This window comes from Manis pentadactyla, chromosome 13, assembly GCF_030020395.1.
Source record: "Manis pentadactyla isolate mManPen7 chromosome 13, mManPen7.hap1, whole genome shotgun sequence".
NCBI lineage: Eukaryota > Metazoa > Chordata > Mammalia > Pholidota > Manidae > Manis > Manis pentadactyla.
In genome coordinates this window covers 11,802,149-11,821,612 of record NC_080031.1, presented here as the reverse complement: position 1 = coordinate 11,821,612, position 19,464 = coordinate 11,802,149, and the positions used below count along the sequence as shown (strand labels likewise).

The 19,464-nt window shown below is 38.7% G+C and overlaps 1 protein-coding gene across 14 annotated transcripts in view; it reads left to right on the top strand.

Moving 5' to 3' along the window:
* CDON (cell adhesion associated, oncogene regulated) overlaps positions 1-19,464 on the top strand; it is a 97,578-nt gene that overhangs the window by 68,833 nt on the left and 9,281 nt on the right. For 9 of the 14 annotated variants that reach the window (XM_036930031.2, XM_036930034.2, XM_036930032.2 and 6 more), the window contains 2 exons: positions 908-1,176; positions 3,849-3,928. In XM_036930031.2, coding sequence (XP_036785926.2) covers positions 908-1,176; positions 3,849-3,928 — 349 coding nt within the window. Of the gene's footprint in view, positions 1-907; positions 1,177-3,848; positions 3,929-5,802; positions 10,415-17,987; positions 18,147-19,464 lie in introns of all 14 variants that reach the window. The other 5 variants (XR_008993437.1, XR_008993436.1, XR_008993439.1 and 2 more) reach the window with 5 other exon arrangements.

Below are 19,464 nucleotides of genomic sequence, written 5' to 3'. Positions count from 1 at the left end.
GGAAAATGGAGATGTAATGGTGAATGCAGTCCACATGGCCTGTCCATTTATAGTTTAGTGGAGAAGATAAGCAGGTATACTGGCAGGAAAGCATGTGCAAGAAGTTCAGTAACAGGAGGAGGGATACCTACTCCAGTCCGGGTGCGCCCTTTATGCTCCTTTGAGGAATCTGTCAAAACTCGAAGAGCAAATCTCACCCTCTGTAGATACTGTACTTCCTAAGGGATATTTCACTTTTAAATACATCTGGTAGCTGGGCCTCTGAAATTCAGAATTTTGAGGCAGCTGCTTAAATGCTTTTAATATAAAGAAATGGAATCGTTAGCCTTCTGCCTTTGTCACGAATGCTTTTTAGCTGAATTAGCCTTTTTGTCTTTATCACAACTTCCAAATTGTCTATAATAGCCAAGGAACTACATGAATGGTCACTGAATACACACAACTCCATTCTTTTACTTCAAAGTATTGTTTTTTTGCTATTTGAAGTAATCCTAACTAAAGTTAGCTTTTTGTTGTTGTTTGATATAATTTCTTTCAGCACTTTGAAGGACAGGAGAGTTTAAACCCTCTTTCACAGCACTGGCAGTACCTTGATATTTCAACTTACACAGTTTATTAATTCTCTTTTGAGGAATTTCTGGTTAATTTCTCTTTCTATTAACAGAGTCACAATTACCTCAAAATTCCTGGCAGCTCCACAGTGTGAAGGAAATAACAGCAGTCACTTGGTGAAAGCCTATCTCACAAGTAGGCTTTGTGTGAATACTTTGAGAGTGTTTTAGGGTATTTCATTAATAAAATGGGGTTTCATTAATAAAGCTTAAGCAAAAAGATTGTCCTTTTCAGTATCTTACTTTTCTTTTCTTTTCTTTTTTTTTCCTTTCCCTTTTTCGTTCTCTCTTAACAGAATATGATCCACCGGGATATCTCTACCAAGGGTCGGATGTTAACGGGCAGATGATGGAGTACACCGCTCTGCCTGGTACAAACCGGGTCGATGGAGGCTTCACAAGCAGCGGCGCTCTCAGCAACGGCTGCTCCCACGCCCACCACAAGGTCCCTCACGGAGTCAACGGCATGGTGAACGGGAGCTTGAATGGAGGGCTTTACTCTGGGCACACAAGTTCTCTAACCAGGACACATGTGAATTTTGAACATCCTTGTCATCTAGTGAATGTAAGAGACCTCATTATAAATAAAAGCCTCCCCGTGCCCCATGGTGCCAGGATACAAGAACAGAGTTGGCATGCTTTGCTCTTTTCAATGTGGAAACCTCAGAGGTTCACTGGGGTGGAAATAGTATGTATCACTAGCAAACCCTTGACCCAGAGTAGTTTTGTAAGCTTTCTGTTACCAGGTAATAGTTATATTTATCAATATGCTTTATGCTTTAACTTTATTTAGCACTGAAAGTGGAATACCAGTAACAAACACACTGGAAATCATTCCATTGAGGGTAGACCAAACCAAATGCTTTGGATTTGGTTTATTTAGAACAAAGTCTGGAAACTCATATGCCGAGAGGAGTCAGGAGATTGTGAAATTGAGTGAAGCAAGTTGAGAATGAGACATAAGCAGTGGAGGCCATAGCAAGCTGGAGAGCTCGTACCGTCTTAAAGAAGCAACTGTGATTCAGCTCCTGTTTGGGGCATGCAGGACTGGGGGCCTGAGATGTTTCAGAACACCTGTAAATGTAGGTGAAATCACCAGATTTTTTTCATGTTGGCAACTAATTCCAATTTTTGTAAGCATTGCATGGGCCATGCCGAACATGTCTACAGGCCACCAGATTGTGATTTCTGACCTGGTAGGAAATTCTTTTATTTCTTTTGTTCAATATATGTTGTTGCCTATAGATTTTTGCATTTTGTAATATTTGTGTTTTTTAGCTACAAGGAGTAGTACTATAAAACTTTAAAACTACTTTATTTCAGGAATAACTAGCTCATATAGTTAAATATTTGAAACTGACTAGCATATTTTAGATAGTATACTGGTTTAAAGAGGTTCTCTGTACTAGGAAGTTTGATTTATTACACTGTTCGGATATGCAACCGTATTGCTTTTCAATCAAAAAGATAATTTGTTTAGTTGATCAAATTAAGCACTCGTTTTAGTTTTGGTCATTGTTCTGATTACAGATAAATTTGCCATAACCCACAATGTGCTAAGATTTGAAGATGTTTAGGATCTATCTTCAAATGTCATATTTATTTCAATATGACATCTGAAGAACAAACCTATCATATTTATTTGTATCTTAAAATTAGAAGTCTAACGGCTTTCATGTGACCAAGCTTGAGTGTGTTGTAGAAAAAAGTTTTTAATTTACTTCAGTGCATCTCATTACCAAAAGAGAATAATGATTTCATTATTTTGTGTGGAAAGACATGACTTATAGTCAGACTTTCTAAACTTTTTTTGTCACCATTCCTAGTCCAAACTACTAACATTGTCCAAGAAACGAAAGGAGAGAGCATTAAAGTTTGAATAGCACATGCTGTTTCCATAAGAATGAAAAATAAGCCTGATGTTTGCTTTTAGTATTTGAACACAGCCCTTTGGTTTTCTGAACAATGAATTGCTATGTAAATAATGGTTGCTCCATTAGGTGTACAATTTTAGAGGTTATCAAATGTGATTTTAACTCATTAGTTTTCTTACTATTCTGGGTGGGAGGAAATAAGGAAATGTAAAAAAATCATAAAAATCAGTACACTAACTTTAATATGTTTGATGATTCAAATTAGTACATTACCCTGTAGGTTGTTAATTTCATTTTCTGCAGCTTTGGACTTAACCCACATAGACTGAACATAGCTTAGGAATATTCTTTCTCTCAATGTTTTCTTAAAAATTCCTGTTGCTAGTTGGATCAGTAATGTTGAGAGAACGTTTCAGTACTTTTGGTTTGCTTAGATTCTGGCCGTTGTTATGAGATGAATGGAAATGGAAAGTATTCTGGGGAAAACAATTGCCTGAACTTTTCCTAACCTTGAAGGCCTGCTCTGGGTTTGGGTGCAGTGTGACAACTTCCTCACCCATATCAAATTCAGTTTTTCTTTAAAAAAAAAAAAACACACACAGAAAAAGTTGCTGCTTTTCATCTGAAACAGAATTTTTTACTCTTACCATAAGGCCTGTTCAATTCGTAACTTCAATTTTGAAGAACTTGCCATTGCGTATGTCTAGTGAACGTTTTGCAATGAGCTATGTGTTAATCTGGGCATTTTTCTTAATTGCTGAGCAGTTTCCGCCAAAAGCAACATCAGAGTATTAATGCTCACCTCCAAGTCATTGCTGGCTGAGAATCTACTCCATCTGGAAAAATATAACATGGTTTAAAACTTTAGCATGGTCAAGTGAGCAGACCTAACTGAAATAATTACAGGAAAACGAAGATGGGTTTGTCTTGTGACATCATTCAGACAGATTTCCACCCTGTTTCTCCAACTGGAAACACATAAAACCCTCCCATGACTGCTTGAAAAGTAAAAATGAGTAAGAGATTATAATGTATAGTGGCTTTGGGGCCTTTAGATTTGAAACACTGAAGGGAAGTGACTACACTCCCTTCATTTCTTTGCCTCTTTCAAGCACAAAAATACATGGAAAAAAACACATGGCAGTTAAGTTTTGGGAGTCCAGTGTAAATAGTGCAGAATTCATTTGTGAATATAGGTACCTAATGATGAGCATAATTCTCTTCAGGGAGTTGGTTAAAATATACCATGTGTCCATTTATTATAGACATACCTTTTGCATTTGGGATTCCTTGGTGACTGATTTATGGCCCCTTCAGCTCTCCTTCTCCTTTTCTTTTTCCCCCGCACCATCTTCCTGACAAGGGTGGCGGAATGTACACGGCTGTGCCTCAGACTGACCCGTTGGAGTGCGTCAACTGTCGAAATTGTCGGAACAACAATAGGTATGTTGATATGTGTTTGCACAAGTTGCTGTGAATGAGGCATCTGACTGCTTTTGTTCTTTTCCTGTCAGCAGAGGAAGTTCTTGAAATCTTCCCGAAAGTATAAATCCTAGAAAAATGGAGGCTTAGGTTTAAGGCTGTAACTAATTTTTTACCTCTGCTATACTGTTTTTCTCTCTCTGTGCTTTGATTTATTTAGATACAAGGACAATATTAAAGATTTTGTTTCTCACTGAGATGTTAAAAGACTTGATGGTTTTGAAATTTTAAGTTAAAGTCATACTCTGTACACAGACTTTATCTTTTCTCACCTGCTATTTTCTGCTCCTTGTTAGGGGATATTTTCTAGTCAGTGTTATGAATGAGAGCATGTTTGAATGTTAGGGAAAAAATCCTGTATATACAGTAATGTTTTTTTCATAGTGATATAACCAAAATTTTTTTACCATATGATTCAGTTTTTTTTAGAGTCTTAAAACCTCAAGGTAAATCAGTAGCAGAATTTGCTGTCTTTGAATTTTGTGGGTTCTAAGAAATGTTAGGAGTAATATATACTCACAATATTTCAAACAAGATAGAAATACATAGAAGTAATATGTGCATTTAGATTTTGACAGAATATTCAGAAGACTTTCATGCTACCTCTCTATATATTAATTCCAAAGGATTATCACATTTTTTTGTTGTATTAAAGTGGTGTCTGTCAGAAATCTTAGTTCTTTCTTTCATGTAATAATGGTATTGGATTACATGGTCTCAAAAGTCCTTCCCCACTCTAAAACTACAGTTTAGAAGTTGTATTATGGTTAATGTATCCAATAACTGGAGTATGGACTAGAATTTGGTTACTTCATAACTGAAATGGGATTTGACTTATATTTTTTAAATGAATTATAATGTGAGGGGTTGTGTCTGGGAGTTACCAGAAGCATAACTTGAAGAAGGAGCCCATCAACCATGGAATCCCAAGCACGTTGTTTTCGGCCTTTGTTTTGAGAGTTGCAGAGCCACAGCAATGCATTGGAGATTTTTCTTTATCATTTACTTAACCCATCTTAGGGTTTCTATATTAGCAAGCACCACCTGCCTATTTTGTGTACTAAGAGTTGCTTGTTACCTTTTTAAACTCTATCTGACCCTAGCTAAATTTTAAGATGTTCCTAGCTTTGAAACCACATTTCTGTCCTGAGCTTGTCATAGGCCTTTCTGGAATTTGCTAGGAACATGCTAAAGAACTGGTGAAGACGGTTCGTATGTTTGGTATGTAATCAGGTGGATCTAATTAATGCAGAGAGTGCCGCCTAAATACATAGTGTGCTGTCCTCTGTGGTGCTTGTGGCCATCAGCAGATCCCTATTCAACTGAGACATGAGACACCATGAGAGGACCTCTGGTCTAAGAATAAGTAGATGTAGGCTTTGCTCCTGCTTCATCTGTGATCTTTGGAAAGTTATGTAATTTCTCTGAGACTATTTCCTTATCTGAAAAGTGGAAATTTTCCTAGGTAATGTAAATTGCCCCCAACATACTCTGATTATAGATTTTGGTAATTTGGTAATAGGAAGGTATCTTCCTAGTACCAAAAATACATCTTAAAAGAATTTAAATGACCTCTACCAATCTGCATTCAGAGCCATTTGTATGTAAGAGTGAATGAGTGTTGTGTGTGTGTGTGTGTGTGTGTGTGTGTGTGTGTGTGTGTAGGACTTGGGGGTTGTATTTTACATGGTTTTTTTCAAGCTAATTACTCCTTGCATTTCATGTTTGGGGGTTTTCCTTTAATCTGGAAACATCAGTGAATTCTCTTCAGCCTAAGAAAGGCTTCTTTCTCCCTGGTTCAAATCTTCTTCCTACATGAGAGTCTTCCTGTTTAGGGCAAGTCTTTGCTGGCCTGTGTTGCTGCCCAGGTTAGTCAAATGTCTCACCTTGCTCCCAGGAGCCATTATGTGATTTCTGAAACTAGTTATTGGCTGGGTGAATATCAGTAAGTACCTACCTTCAACTCTGGGAAATTGGAATCATTAAATTTAAAGCTAATTCTTTTAACTTTGAAATTGAAAACAAGTATCTCCTTTCATGATCCCCCAAATTAGCCAAATTTGTAATAAGCTTTGAATGCCCAGAGGTAGATGATATATGATTTACTCCCAAAATATGCAAAATTTTAGTCAATTTGCACTTTCAAAATGTCTTCAAAGAGATGAGGAAATAGATGTGAAAAAATGAGAATGAAAGGAAAAAAAGGGTTCATTTATTCATTCAATAAATACTTGTTGAAGATCTGTATTGGGCCAGGCATCAAGATAGTCCCTGGGGATATAGCCGCGAGCAAAGCAGGCACATCCCTGTCTTCACTGAACTTATAGTCTATATATGGGGAGACATAACTCTTTTTAAATGACACAAATCATAAAAATGAATATATAATTAAAACTGGATGCTTTAAGAGAAAAGTAAGAGTGTATTAGAAAGAAGGATCTCCCTAAGCAAGTGACATTTTGCTCTGGAGCTCTGAAGAATTTGTAAAACTAGGTAAAAGAGAAGGGGACAGATTTACAACTTTCCAGGCAAAGATAAGGTGCCATTTATGCAAAATCTTCACAGCAGAATGTCAGAGACCTCACAGGACTTAAAGAGGGCTCATGTAGCAGGAACCTAGTAAGTAAAGGGGTCAGAGGTAAAAGAAGAGGGAAATCAGATTGTACAGAGCTATGGCGAGTCGGTGAAAGATTTTGAGTAGGACAACGTTGTGACAGAGCATTCTGAATAGAGTTTGGAGAATGAATTGGATGGGGCAGAAGAGGGTACAGGGACAGTTGGATGGCTTGTGCAGTGGTCCATGTGAGAAACAGTGCTCTAGGGCAGGTGCAGCAGACATGGAGAGAAAGAAGCAGATGGGCTTGGTGCAATTTTTAAGAAAGAAGACATAGCTAATCGTTTGAGGAGGTAGGCAGAGAGAGAGGTGTCAAGGCTGGAGTGGAGATAACAGGGTACAATTTGCTCAGCTTGGTAACTCTGCAGGAGATGAAGAGATACCGTGTACCCTTCTGCATACCTCTGGGAGTCTTCCTTTTTAGACCCCTGTGGGCTGACCCTAGACCCCTTTCATCATCCCTCTATTTTAGTAATAACTACCTAGATAGAAAACTTTGCCTATATTGCCTAAACTGGAGTACTGATGTAAAAATGTGAGCACAGTAAGAGGGGAATGTGCTCCGTAACAATCTAGGGAGTATTATTTGATTTTAGGGCTTTTGTGGCACGTTGTAAATAACTGCCTGCCTCACTATGTTCAGTTCCTTTGAACCCTCTTCAGGTTTTAAGAGTAATATATAAGAGGTCACTATAAACAGCTGAAAAGAAGCAGATTTAATACAGCTTTGCAAGGAGCCAGTCCCCTACACTAAAGACTTTGCTAAGAAATCCTTGTACAATTTGCCGTTTCAAGAGGTAAGCAGATTTGAGTCAAATAAATAAAAAGTTTTTTACCCTTCTCCTCCTCTTCTCTCAATTCCAAAGGCAGTGGTGCAGTTCTGGATTTGTAATCAAATGGGGTCTGTCAGTTGCTTGGCTAGTTTAATGGGAAGGGTTCGACATTAAATCTGGCCCTTTCACCATCAGTCCTGGTACTTTGTTGAAGCGTAGAGAGGACGCTGATGGAGTTCACAGATGAGCAAATGGAGAGGTCTCATCAGGAAGGAAAAAGAGATTAATTTTAAGGGTCCTAGAGAGATTGGAAATGGGCAGAAGTAGCCAAGTAAAAATAAGCTTGGAAGAAATGTGTATAATCCATCTGGAACAAAAAGTACAAGCTATATACATGGCTAATAGTCAAGAGGATAAATGGAACTATTAGGGGTAGTGACCTAAGATTTGGTCTCTCTTCCGTGTATGGTAATCTGCCTAATTCCCTAAGAATTCAAAGCACTGTGTCTAATTTTTTAGATTGACCAGTACCTTCCTTTCGGGGACATTCTGTGTCTCCTGCTTCTAATCTGGAGACTGAGGGCCTGTTGTCAGAAATCAGGTGGTTAAGGGTAGTGCTTTTGGTCTTTCCTTTGTGGGAGTGTGTGTGTGAGAGCTTGCCACGTTCAGTAATGTTCTCAGTCATTTATTGTCACCCAGTGTTTATTGTTGTGTATTTTGTGACAGTCGCCAGTTCCCAGAAGGAAACCCCAACTAAGGCTGGGGAGCCAGTGTAGCATGCATCAAGTGTACAATGACAACAGAGGACAACCACAGCCCTGGAGGGATGTCTCAGGGTCCCGTTGCATAGTAACTGATGATCTCCCCAAAAGTAAGGGCCAGGTCAGCAAATGATAGACGGTGGCAAGAGGGACAGCAGAGGCAAGCTGAATATAAAAAAGAAAAACAAAAACACCAAAACATGACTGTTTCAGAAGTCTCAAGAACATATTCATGAACATAAGTATCACACATCCGAGTGATACGCGGATAGGTAGGTTGTCCTTGCCCTCCAGGGATAATCAAAAGAGGACACTTAATGCAAAACTTACGTAACTATCTAATCAGACTAATACATACTTGTGCTTAACAAATATCCAGCCATGTAACCAGAAATGGAATACTTCTCTAGAAAATATTTAGAGTTTCATAAAGTTTCACTGGAATGTCCAAAATATGTTTAGTCAAATACTAAAGCAACATATTCTTCCAAGCACAATCCTCCTACTCCTATCTCTCATTTCCTAGTCAGTGCTGTTCAGATTGTTGGTTAAAGAATATTGTATTATTTTTATGACACTGTAATAGTCATTTTTCTGTCTCACAAGTTTGTTAGGCAGGCCTCTTTTTACTAAAAGATATGTTAATAGATGAACAGATCCCAGGCCATGTGAATTTTAGCCAAACAGCACAGGCTTTTTTATGTGGTAAGATGTACAGAGTTCCATTTACCCAATGTTCTTAAACTTAAAGAAAAGTAGTTTCATTGAGCCAAAGACAATACAGTACAGTGAAAACTCATATTCCACCTTCAGCCAATAACAACTGCAACTAAAAGATTATTTGAGAAGGCAAAGAGAGTGAAGTCGTAAACTCTGTATTATATAAACTGTAAAATATGCATTGTAAGAGCATCTTAATAAATGTCATGTATTTGCAAACAAAGATACATGTTTTGTTTTTTTCACTACCTGTAGATTTAGGTCTCTGAAGTTTGCATGTATACAGACACCACTTTTGAGATTATCTGATGACCTATGGAATTTTGAAACATTATCAGTATAATTGTTTTCTATAAAATTGTTTTCTAATTATATTCAGAACAGGTACTCTATTCCTTTTTTATAGACTATGTCTTCTGTGCTTGTATCTTAGCATGTAACTCCTAAGTTCAAGCCATTTTTATGTCAATACATGTAGACATCTGGAATCAAACTGAAAGTAAGGCTTTATTTACATTTGATTATCTATGTGGTTAATTACCAAAAATTATGGGTTAGGATTTGGTTTACTAGAAAATTTTAAACCATGTGTTGAAATTTGGGTTGTAACCACTTTAACAAAGTGTGGGCTTACTGTCAGCACTACTCTGTTAATTGAAAGTCACGATTCAGAATGAAAATAGATACTTCTTGATCTCTTACTTCACTTACCTGAAAAAGTAGATACCAAAGAATAGGTGATGGGAAATTATATTTCTCTCTTGCTAAATATATGTTTGAAGATGTGTGTATGTAATCTGCTTGTTTACCCCTAGCACATAAAACCAGGTGATGGTATCTGCACACTCATCATCCATTGCAGTTGTGACCTTTGTTGTGACCGTCCCTGCAGCCCTGCTCCATTCATGTAATTCACCTTCACGGTTACCCTCACAAGGTGCTTTACACTCAAACTGTTAGACTGCCTTTAGACTCCATTTGAAAATCTCAGTCTTTGCTGTCAATGAAAGAAATGAGCAGAAAAAAAGAAACTAAAAGGAAAGAACAGAAGAATTTAAGACATCTTATCTGGTAAGTCTCCATTATTTGATGTCAACATTAAGACATTTCATTCACGGAAGAGCTATGTAAACAAATCACTAATCTATAATATTTTGTTTTTAAGGAGCTGCCCTGGTTTTTTCAAATTCTGGCAAGTATTTTCTTTTTCCCTACAGTTAACTTTACGTTTTTTAAATGAAAACTTTTCTTTCTGGCCTGATGCTTTTTTGTCTTGTAGGTATCTGGTGCCTTTGCCTTCCTCCAAGATTCTCACAGAGAACTGGAACATCAAGTCAGAAGCTCACTTAGTTTGTTTTATGACATTACCATTGGGGATTTTGTTTAGTGCCTGACTGTGCTGTGTGTCACACTGTTTTAAGAACTTTGTCACTGAGGACAGTCATTGCCTATCCTCCAAGACATTGAAGTTTTTAAGTCAGACAATTTGAAACCACCAGACGTAAGAAAAACCAAACAACAGAGCCAATATTGAACAAGGACAGAGATAACTGCTATTATGATACACAAATCTTAAGGGGTGAGTGTGTCAGTTCCTTCTCAATTTAATATATGTGTGTTTTCTAAGTATTAGATATGGGCTGTTATAAGGTATTTTGACTAATTAGTTTACTTGTTGCTTCCCTGATAATAAATTTACTTGCTTCAGAAAAGGGATATAAAAAAAAGCCTGATGTTCTGATGTTTATCACTTATTTCTTTAACATTTTTGAGGTCCTACTATATGCCATTTATTGGGTGCTTGGTGTTGGACATAATGACTTTAATTAGAGGCTGGCATACATTAATCAGCACTTTCACCACTTCCTAGCCAATAAAATACTTTAGAACATTTTAACTCCATTTCTTTTTCCAGTGTTTTGTGTTATTTTTGTCATATATTTTAATTTTTAAGATTAATTTTTAACTACAAATAGTTAAAATCCTCTGAGACATTACAGTTTTTTGAAGTCAATATGTACTCAGAGTCCCTGACATTACCTTTTTAAAATTTAAATATAGTTGATATACAGTCTTATATTGATTTCAAGTAGACAACAGCGATTCAACAGTTAACCATATTAAATCCTCACCCCCACTAGTACAGTTCCTATCTGTCAACTTAGAAAGATGTTACAGAATCATTGGCTTTATTGTGCATGCTGCACTTCCATCTCCTGACCTACTTATATTATGATTGAGAATTTTTGGGCCCCTTTATCCCCTAACCCCCCTATCCCAACCCTCCCCCATGGTAACCACCAGTCACTTCTCAGTGTCTGTGAGTCTACTGCTGTTTTATTCATTTTGTTTTATTTTGCTTTTAGATTCCACAAGTAAGTGAAATCATATGGTATTTGCCTTTCTCTGCCTGGCTTATTTCACTTAGCATAATACCTTCTAGGTCCATCCATGTTGTCCCAAATGGCAGGATTTCTTTCTTTTTTTATAGCTAAATAATATTCCACTGTGTATATGTACCACATCTTCTCTATCCATTCATCTATTGATGGACACTTCAGTTGCTCCCATATCTTGGCTATTGTAAATAATGTGGCAACAAACATAGGGGTGCATATATCTTCTTAAATCAGGGATTTTGTTTTCTTTGGGTGAATTCCTAGAAGTGGAATTCCTGGGTCAAATGGTATTTCTATTTTGAGCTTTTTGAGGAACCTCCATACTGCTTTCCATAGTGGTTGTATCAGTTTACACTCCTACCACCAGCGCAAGAGGGTTCCCTTTTCTCCACATCCTTGCCAACACTTGTTATTTCTTGTCTTTTGGATGGTGGCCATTCTGAGTTGTGTGAGGTGATATCTCAGTGTGATTTTGATTTGCACTTCCCTGATGATTAGTGGTGTGGAGCATCTTTTTGTGTGCCTGTTGGCCATCTGTTTGACATTACCTTTTTTCATTACTTCTCATTTCTGCATTTCCTTTCTTCTCTCTGCTGGTACTCATTTTCCTTCAACTTGGAAAACCTCTTTAGTATTTCTTCTAGTACAGTTCTGAGGGTGACAAATACTCCCAGTTTTTTGGTCTGAAGATATCTTCATCTCCCTTTTTGAAAGACACTTTTTCCCATTTATTGAATTCCTGATTGGTGGTTACTTTCTTTTTGTACTTTAAAATACTCCATTTGCCTCATTACTTCTGTCATTTGAAGTACCATCTGTATAGCTACTGGTGCTCCTTCTCAAGGTCATCATGTCTTTTTCTTCTGGCTACTTTTGTGGTTCTCATTTTGTATTTTGCTTCTAACAGTTTAAGTATTCACATTCAAAAGTGTAATTTTCTTTGTATTTATTCTGCTTGGGGTTCTTAGAACATCTTGAATCTGTGACTTGAGCTTTTATCATTTTTAGAAAATTCTTAGCTTTTATGTTTCTGAATATGTCTTCTGTTCCATTCAGAGATACTCCAACTGTACATATTTTTTTGAGTTTTTCACTATGTCTCACATGTCTCTTAAGCACCTTTTTATATTTTCATCTTTTGTCCTGGTGCGTCAGCCTGAACACTGTCCAATGACGTGCGTCACGTCAGTGAGCCTCTGCTCATCTGTGCCCACCTTGCTTTCAACCCCACATACTGAGTTCTTAATTTTAGTTATTCTACTTTTTAGAAATTCAAATTAATAAATATTATTAGAGTCAAGGTCTCTGTTCAAAATCTCCATCTTATTTATTTTCCTGAACATCTTTGTCCAGTTCTTTTTTTTTTTTTTTTTTTTGGTGTACAAGCAATTTATTGGAGTGATTACAAATGTTTTCAAAGCCTTGCCTACATTAGTATTTTATTTGATACATGAATGTACAGTTTAAATCATCGTTGTAGAGACTAAGGCTATTCTAGTCATGACAATATTTCAAGCTGGTTATTTTCCTTGACAGACTTAAAAAATCTGAACTCCTACAAGCTTCTAGTACAAGAATAAGAAGTATAGCAGAACTCTTTTTTTTTTTTTTTTAAATAATTATTTTTTATTGAAGGGTAGTTGACGCACAGTATTACATTACATTAGTTTCAAGTGTACAACACAGTGGTAGAACATTTATATACATAATTCTAGGTTCCAGCTATCACCCTACCAAGCTGTTACAATATCTTGACTATATTCCTTATGCTATACATTACATCCCGGTTACTTATTTATTTATTTTACCATTGGAAGTCTGTCCTTTTTTTTTTTTTTTTGTGAGGGCATCTCTCATATTTATTGATCAAATGGTTGTTAACAACAATAAAATTCTGTGTAGGGGAGTCAGTGCTCAATGCACAATCATTAATCCACCCCAAGCCTAATTTTCATCAGTCTCCAATCTTCTGAGGCATAACAAACAAGTTCTTACATGTAGAACAAATTCTTACATAATGAATAAGTTACATAGTGAACAGTACAAGGGCAGTCATCACAGAAACTTTCGGTTTTGCTCATGCATTATGAACTCTAAACAGTCAGTTCAAATATGAATACTCATTTGGTTTTTATACTTGATTTATATGTGGATACCACATTTCTCTCTTTATTACTATTATTTTTAATAAAATGCTGAAGTGGTAGGTAGATACAAGATAAAGGTAGAAAACATAGTTTAGTGTTGTAAGAGAGCACATGTAGATGATCAGGTGTGTGCCTGTAGACTATGTGTTAATCCAAGCTAGACAAGGGCAATAAAACATCCACGTATGCAGAAGATTTCTCTCAGAACAGGGGGGTGAGGTTCTAAGCCTCACCTCTGTTGATCCCCAATTTCTCACCTGATGGCCCCCCTGCGACTGTGCCTGTCTTAGGTTGTTCCTCCCTTGAGGAATCTTACCCGTCTCTGGCTAACCAGTCATCTTCCGGGGCCATACAGGGAAATGTGAAGTTGGTAAGTGAGAGGGAAGCCTTATTGTTTGAAAAGGTTAGCTTTTTACTTCTTTGCATATTTATGCCCTGTGGCTTCTATGCCCAGCATTTGTCTTGAGATATCTTTACCACTTGGAGGAGTTATGATACTCGGTAAATTTGATATGAGGCACGAATTCTATTTAAGGGTTGTAATTAGGAAGGAAGAAGAAAAGCTATAGAAGTAGCAGGCAGAAGAAAACATGGGAAGATTGATTATTTCTTTGACATATCTTCTTGTAGAGTAACTTCAGCATGTATAGGTTTTAAGCTACTACTTAAATTGCGCACACACATTAACATAATAGGAGTATAGTTACATAACCAAAGCATATCTGTAATTACCAGCCATCTCCAGTGAAACCAAGAAAACCATTAAGGCACCTTAGGCATTTGTGAAAACTTATCTATGATATGGTGGATATTGTCCAACTGAACTTGAACAGTCTGAGAGAAATCAGACAAATTAAAACAACCCATTCCTGGGGACTGTTCACATGCCGTATGTTCTTTTAACAGTAAATAGTCTGTAGTTGTAAGAGTTTGGAGCGCTACAATTTGCACTTCTCCAAATTCTTGGTTGAGTTCCAACAGTATAGATCCAGTCAAATTTGTTGTTTTACTGTATGCACAGGCCAGCTTAGATATCTCCTTCCTCATTCCCATGGCAAGTCCAGGAACTGGTGGGATGAGTGCATCTACAGCTGTAGCAGTGCGTGGATCTTTGTTGGGGTTTTTTGATGATCATCTTCTGGCATGAGTCTTCCAGAGAGTACAGATGTTGGAAGTTCTTTTTCATATCGTGTCTTAGTTCATTTTCGGGGTAGCCCAATTAGGCTTTGATCCTCTGTATAAACACAAACAGACCCTTTGCCTACACTTTTATATGCCCTTTATACCCTTGTGTAGAACTCGTTGGAGGTTACCACACAGGAACTGCCCTTTTTTTTTTTTTTTTTTGCTTTGTTTTTGGTATCACTAATCTACACTTACATGACGAATATTATGTTTACTAGGCTCTCCCCTATACCAGGTCTCCCCTATAAACCCCTTTACAGTCACTGTCCATCAGCATAGCAAAATGTTGTAGAATCACTACTTGCCTTCTCTGTGTTGTACAGCCCTCCCTTTTCTCCTACCCCCCCATGCATGTTAATCTTAATACCCCCCTACTTCTGCCCCCCCTTATCCCTCCCTACCCACCCATCCTCCCCAGTCCCTTTCCCTTTGGTACCTGTTAGTCCATTCTTGAGTTCTGTGATTCTGGTGCTGTTTTGTTCCTTCAGTTTTTCCTTTGTTCTTATATTCCACAGATAAGTGAAATCATTTGGTATTTCTCTTTCTCCGCTTGGCTTGTTTCACTGAGCATAATACCCTCCAGCTCCATCCATGTTGCTGCAAATGATTGGATTTGCCCTTTTCTTATGGCTGAGTAGTATTCCATTGTGTATATGTACCACATCTTCTTTATCCATTCATCTATTGATGGACATTTAGGTTGCTTCCAATTCTTGGCTATTGTAAATAGTGCTGCAATAAACATAGGGGTGCATCTGTCTTTCTCAAACTTGATTGACCGCAACACCTGCTTTCTTCTCACTGTTGTTTGCTTGAAATATGTTTTTCCATCCCTTGACTTTTAGTCTGTACATGTCTTTGGGTTTGAGGTGAGTTTCTTGTAAGCAGCATATAGATGGGTCTTGCTTTTTTATCCATTCTGTTACTCTGTGTCTTTTGATTGGTCCATTCAACCCATTAACATTTAGGGTGACTATTGAAAGATATGTACTTATTGCCATTGCAGGCTTTAAATTCGTGGTTACCAAAGGTTCAAGGTTAGCCTCTTTAGTATCTTACTGCCTAACTTAGCTCGCTTATTGAGCTGTTATATACACTGTCTGGAGATTCTTTTCTTCTCTCCCTTCTTGTTCCTCCTCCTCGATTCTTCATATGTTGGGTGTTTTGTGCTGTGCTCTTTCTAGGAGTGCTCCCATCTAGAGCAGTCCCTGTAAGATGTTCTGTAGAGGTGGTTTGTGGAAAGCAAATTCCCTCAGCTTTTGTTTGTCTGGGAATTGTTTAATCCCACCGTCATATTTGAATGATAGTCGTGCTGGATACAGTATCCTTGGTTCAAGGCCCTTCTGTTTCATTGTATTAAATATATCATGCCATTCTCTTCTGGCCTGTAGGGTTTCTGTTGAGAAATCTGACGTTAGCCTGATGGGTTTCCCTTTATAGGTGACCTTTTTCTCTCTAGCTGCCTTTAACACTCTTTCCTTGTCCTTGATCTTTGCCATTTTAATTATTATGTGTCTTGGTGTTGTCCTTCTTGGATCCTTTCTGTTGGGGGTTCTGTGTATTTCCGTGGTCTGTTCGATTACTTCCTCCCCCAGTGTGGGGAAGTTTTCAGCAATTATTTCTTCTAAGATACTTTCCATCTCTTTTCCTCTCTCTTCTTCTTCTGGGACCCCTATAATACGGATATTGTTCCTTTTGGATTGGTCACACAGTTCTCTTAATATTGTTTCATTCCTGGAGATCCTTTTGTCTCTCTCTATGTCAGCTTCTATGCGTTCCTGTTCTCTGATTTCAATTCCATCAATGGCCTCTTGCATTCTATCCATTCTGCTTATAAACCCTTCCAGAGTTTGTTTCATTTCTGCGATCTCCTTTCTGGCATCTGTGATCTCCCTCCGGACTTCATCCCATTTCTCTTGCGTATTTCTCTGCATCTCTGTCAGCATGTTTATGATTCTTATTTTGAATTCTTTGTCAGGAAGACTGGTTAGGTCTGTCTCCTTCTCTGGTGTTGTCTCTGTGATCTTTGTCTGCCTGTAGCTTTGCCTTTTCATGGTGATAGGAATAGTCTGCAGAGCTGGGACGAGTGACGGCTGGAAGGACTTCCCTTCTTGTTGGTTTGTGGCCCTCCTCTCCTGGGAGAACAGCGGCCTCTAGTGGCTTGTGCTGCGCAGCTGCGCGCAGACAGGGTTTCTGCTTCCTGCCCGGCTGCTATGGAGTTTATCTCCGCTGTTGCTGTGGGCGTGGCCTGGCTCGGGCAGCTGCTCCAAAATGGTGGAGTCGCGTTGGAGCAGGAGCTGCTGGGAGGCTATTTATCTCCGTAAGGGGCCTCCCTGCTCCCTGCAGCCCAGGGGTTAGGGTGCCCAGAGATCCCGGATTCCCTACCTCTGGATTAAGTGGCCCGCCCTGCCCCTTTAAGACTTCCAACAAGCACCCGCCAAAACAAAACAACGCCCACCAAAAAAAAAAAAGACAAAAAATTTTTTTTAATTAAAAAAAAAAAAAAACGTTTTTAATTAAAAAAAAAGGTGGTCTTTCGTTTTTCTTTATTCTCCGGTGCCAGCCTCAGGCCTCTGCTCACCGGTCTTTCTGCCCTGTTTCCCTAGTATTGGGGTCCCTATCCCTTTAAGACTTCCAAAAAGCGCTCGCCAAAACAAAACAGCAAAAAAGCAAAAAAAAATGGTCGCGCGCTTTTCTTATGTCCTCTGTCGCCCAGCCTCCAGTGCCTGCTCACTGTTCTTGCTGCCCTGTTTTCCTAGTATCGAGTGCCCTGCACTCTGGCCCGGATGGCGGGGGCTGGGTGCTCGGCAGTCCTGGGCTCCGTCTCCCTCCCGCTCTGCTTGCTCTTCTCCCTCCAGGAGCTGGGGGGAGGGGCGCTCGGCTCCCGCGGGGCCGGGGCTTGTATCTTACCCCCTTCGCGAGGCGCTGGGTTCTCTCAGGTGCGGATGTGGTCTGGATATTGTCCTGTGTCCTCTGGTCTTTATTCTAGGAAGGGTTGTCTTTGTTATATTTTCATAGATATATGTTGTTTTGGGAGGAGATTTCCGCTGCTCTACTCACGCCGCCATCTTCCGCCCCTCCCCTCCAGTTCTTTTATAGTCTGTCTCCTAACTCAATGTCTGCATCACTTAATTTTCTCTTGTTTCTGTCTCCTGATATGTCAGGTAATTTTCAGTTGAGTTCTGGATGTTTCATGTAAAAACTCATAGAGGCTTTGGAAGGCGTTCTTCCTGCAGAAAATACTTACTTTTGCTTTTGGCAGGCAGTTAGGCAAGGGACCGATCACTTTAAACCCAATCAGGGATTGAATTGAATTAATGCTGAATTTCAGTCTTTGTAAAGGCCTTGTGTATTCCTGCTTCGCCATTATTATTATTTTATATTAAAACTCCTATAAATTAAAAGCTTTTCTCTTTGGCAGGGTCTGAACTCTAATTTCTGTCTTCCCAGCCCTGTGAAACCGCCAGAAGTTCTGCTCAGCTTCTGAGCTGCCGCTTCCTGCTCGGTGGGTGTCCCAGTGTGCCGTCCTGCACCGAATGGGGCAGCTGCCCCAGGCGGAGAAGTACTGGGTGGAGCTCAGGTACACGTTTACCTTGGCTCTGGAATCCCAGCCACTCAGGTGCTTTAGTAGCTCTCTGATGACTTCAACAGATTAAAAAATACAATTTCTCCATCCTCTTTAGTTATTCTTGGCGGGAGAATTATTCTGATACAAACTAATCAGTCATAGCCTGAAGCCAGGAGTTTAAGAATTATTTCCAACAAATCATGGTAGCCATATAGAGTTCCCTAACTAGAGAGGTTTCTGGATTGTTGATATCAGAGTCCTTCTTACTCTCGGATTCCGTAATTGCTGTCTAATGTAATTTCCTCGATTATGGGACGGTTGAGTCTGAAATAATATGGAGAAAAAACCCTGTGGTCTCTATCTGGTAATGTGGAAAGTGCCTGATTCTCATCAGCCACACATCTCTGAGCCATGTCACAGTTGGGTGCTCCAGTGTCTTCCTGTGTCGCCTTATATGACCCTTCCTGCATTATATTACAGCCATTCGTTTACTTGTCCATCTCCTCTGCTGGACTGGGAGCTGGAGCTCTGCTATATTTACTTTTATATTTTCAGTGTCTTCCACCATGTGTGACATTTAGGAAGTATTCAGCAAATGCTTATAGAATAAAGGGCTCTTCTAAGTAATGTTACTTATATAGGTGGATAGTGTCCATTAAATTTTCATTAGTAATAGTTTGAGTTCAGAAAAGCTTTTTTTTCCCCTCTCTGACCTTGTCCCATGTTTTGGATGAGTACCCTATTTATAGAGTCCCTTGATTCCCATGAATTGAATACATTCAGAGATATTTTCAGGTTCCCTGGATATTGAGGCTATGGAAGAGACCAATGACACAGTACAAGATGGGAAGAGACCGACAACATTGATATTTTTAAATGGCTCTCAGATGAATGCTTCCCTTTGCAGCATCCCAGAAAAATTTTTAAAGTTGAATGAAATGTACACCAGAACAAATTAAGGAATGCCATCCTCTCCTGAAGTCATGATCCCTCTAGCTCAGGGCTCTGATTCTGACTCCAGCAACCTTCCTTGTACACCAGTGCTTCCTTCACTTTTTATTGGCTTAAGACATTCATGGAAATACTTAGGTTTTATTTGAATCAGGTATATATTTTCTGCTCTATTATTAAAAGTTAAAATTACAGTCGCATTAGGTAATACTGTACTCAAACTACTCTGTACAAATGAATAACTGACATACTTTGCTTTCTTTCCAGATTACTGGTGTCTGAATTCCACTAAATGTATAGTGAGTCTGCTTCTCTATTTGCAATTAAAGTTGGACTCACCTAAATTAATAATTTGGTTTACTGACAAATATCTTCCTCT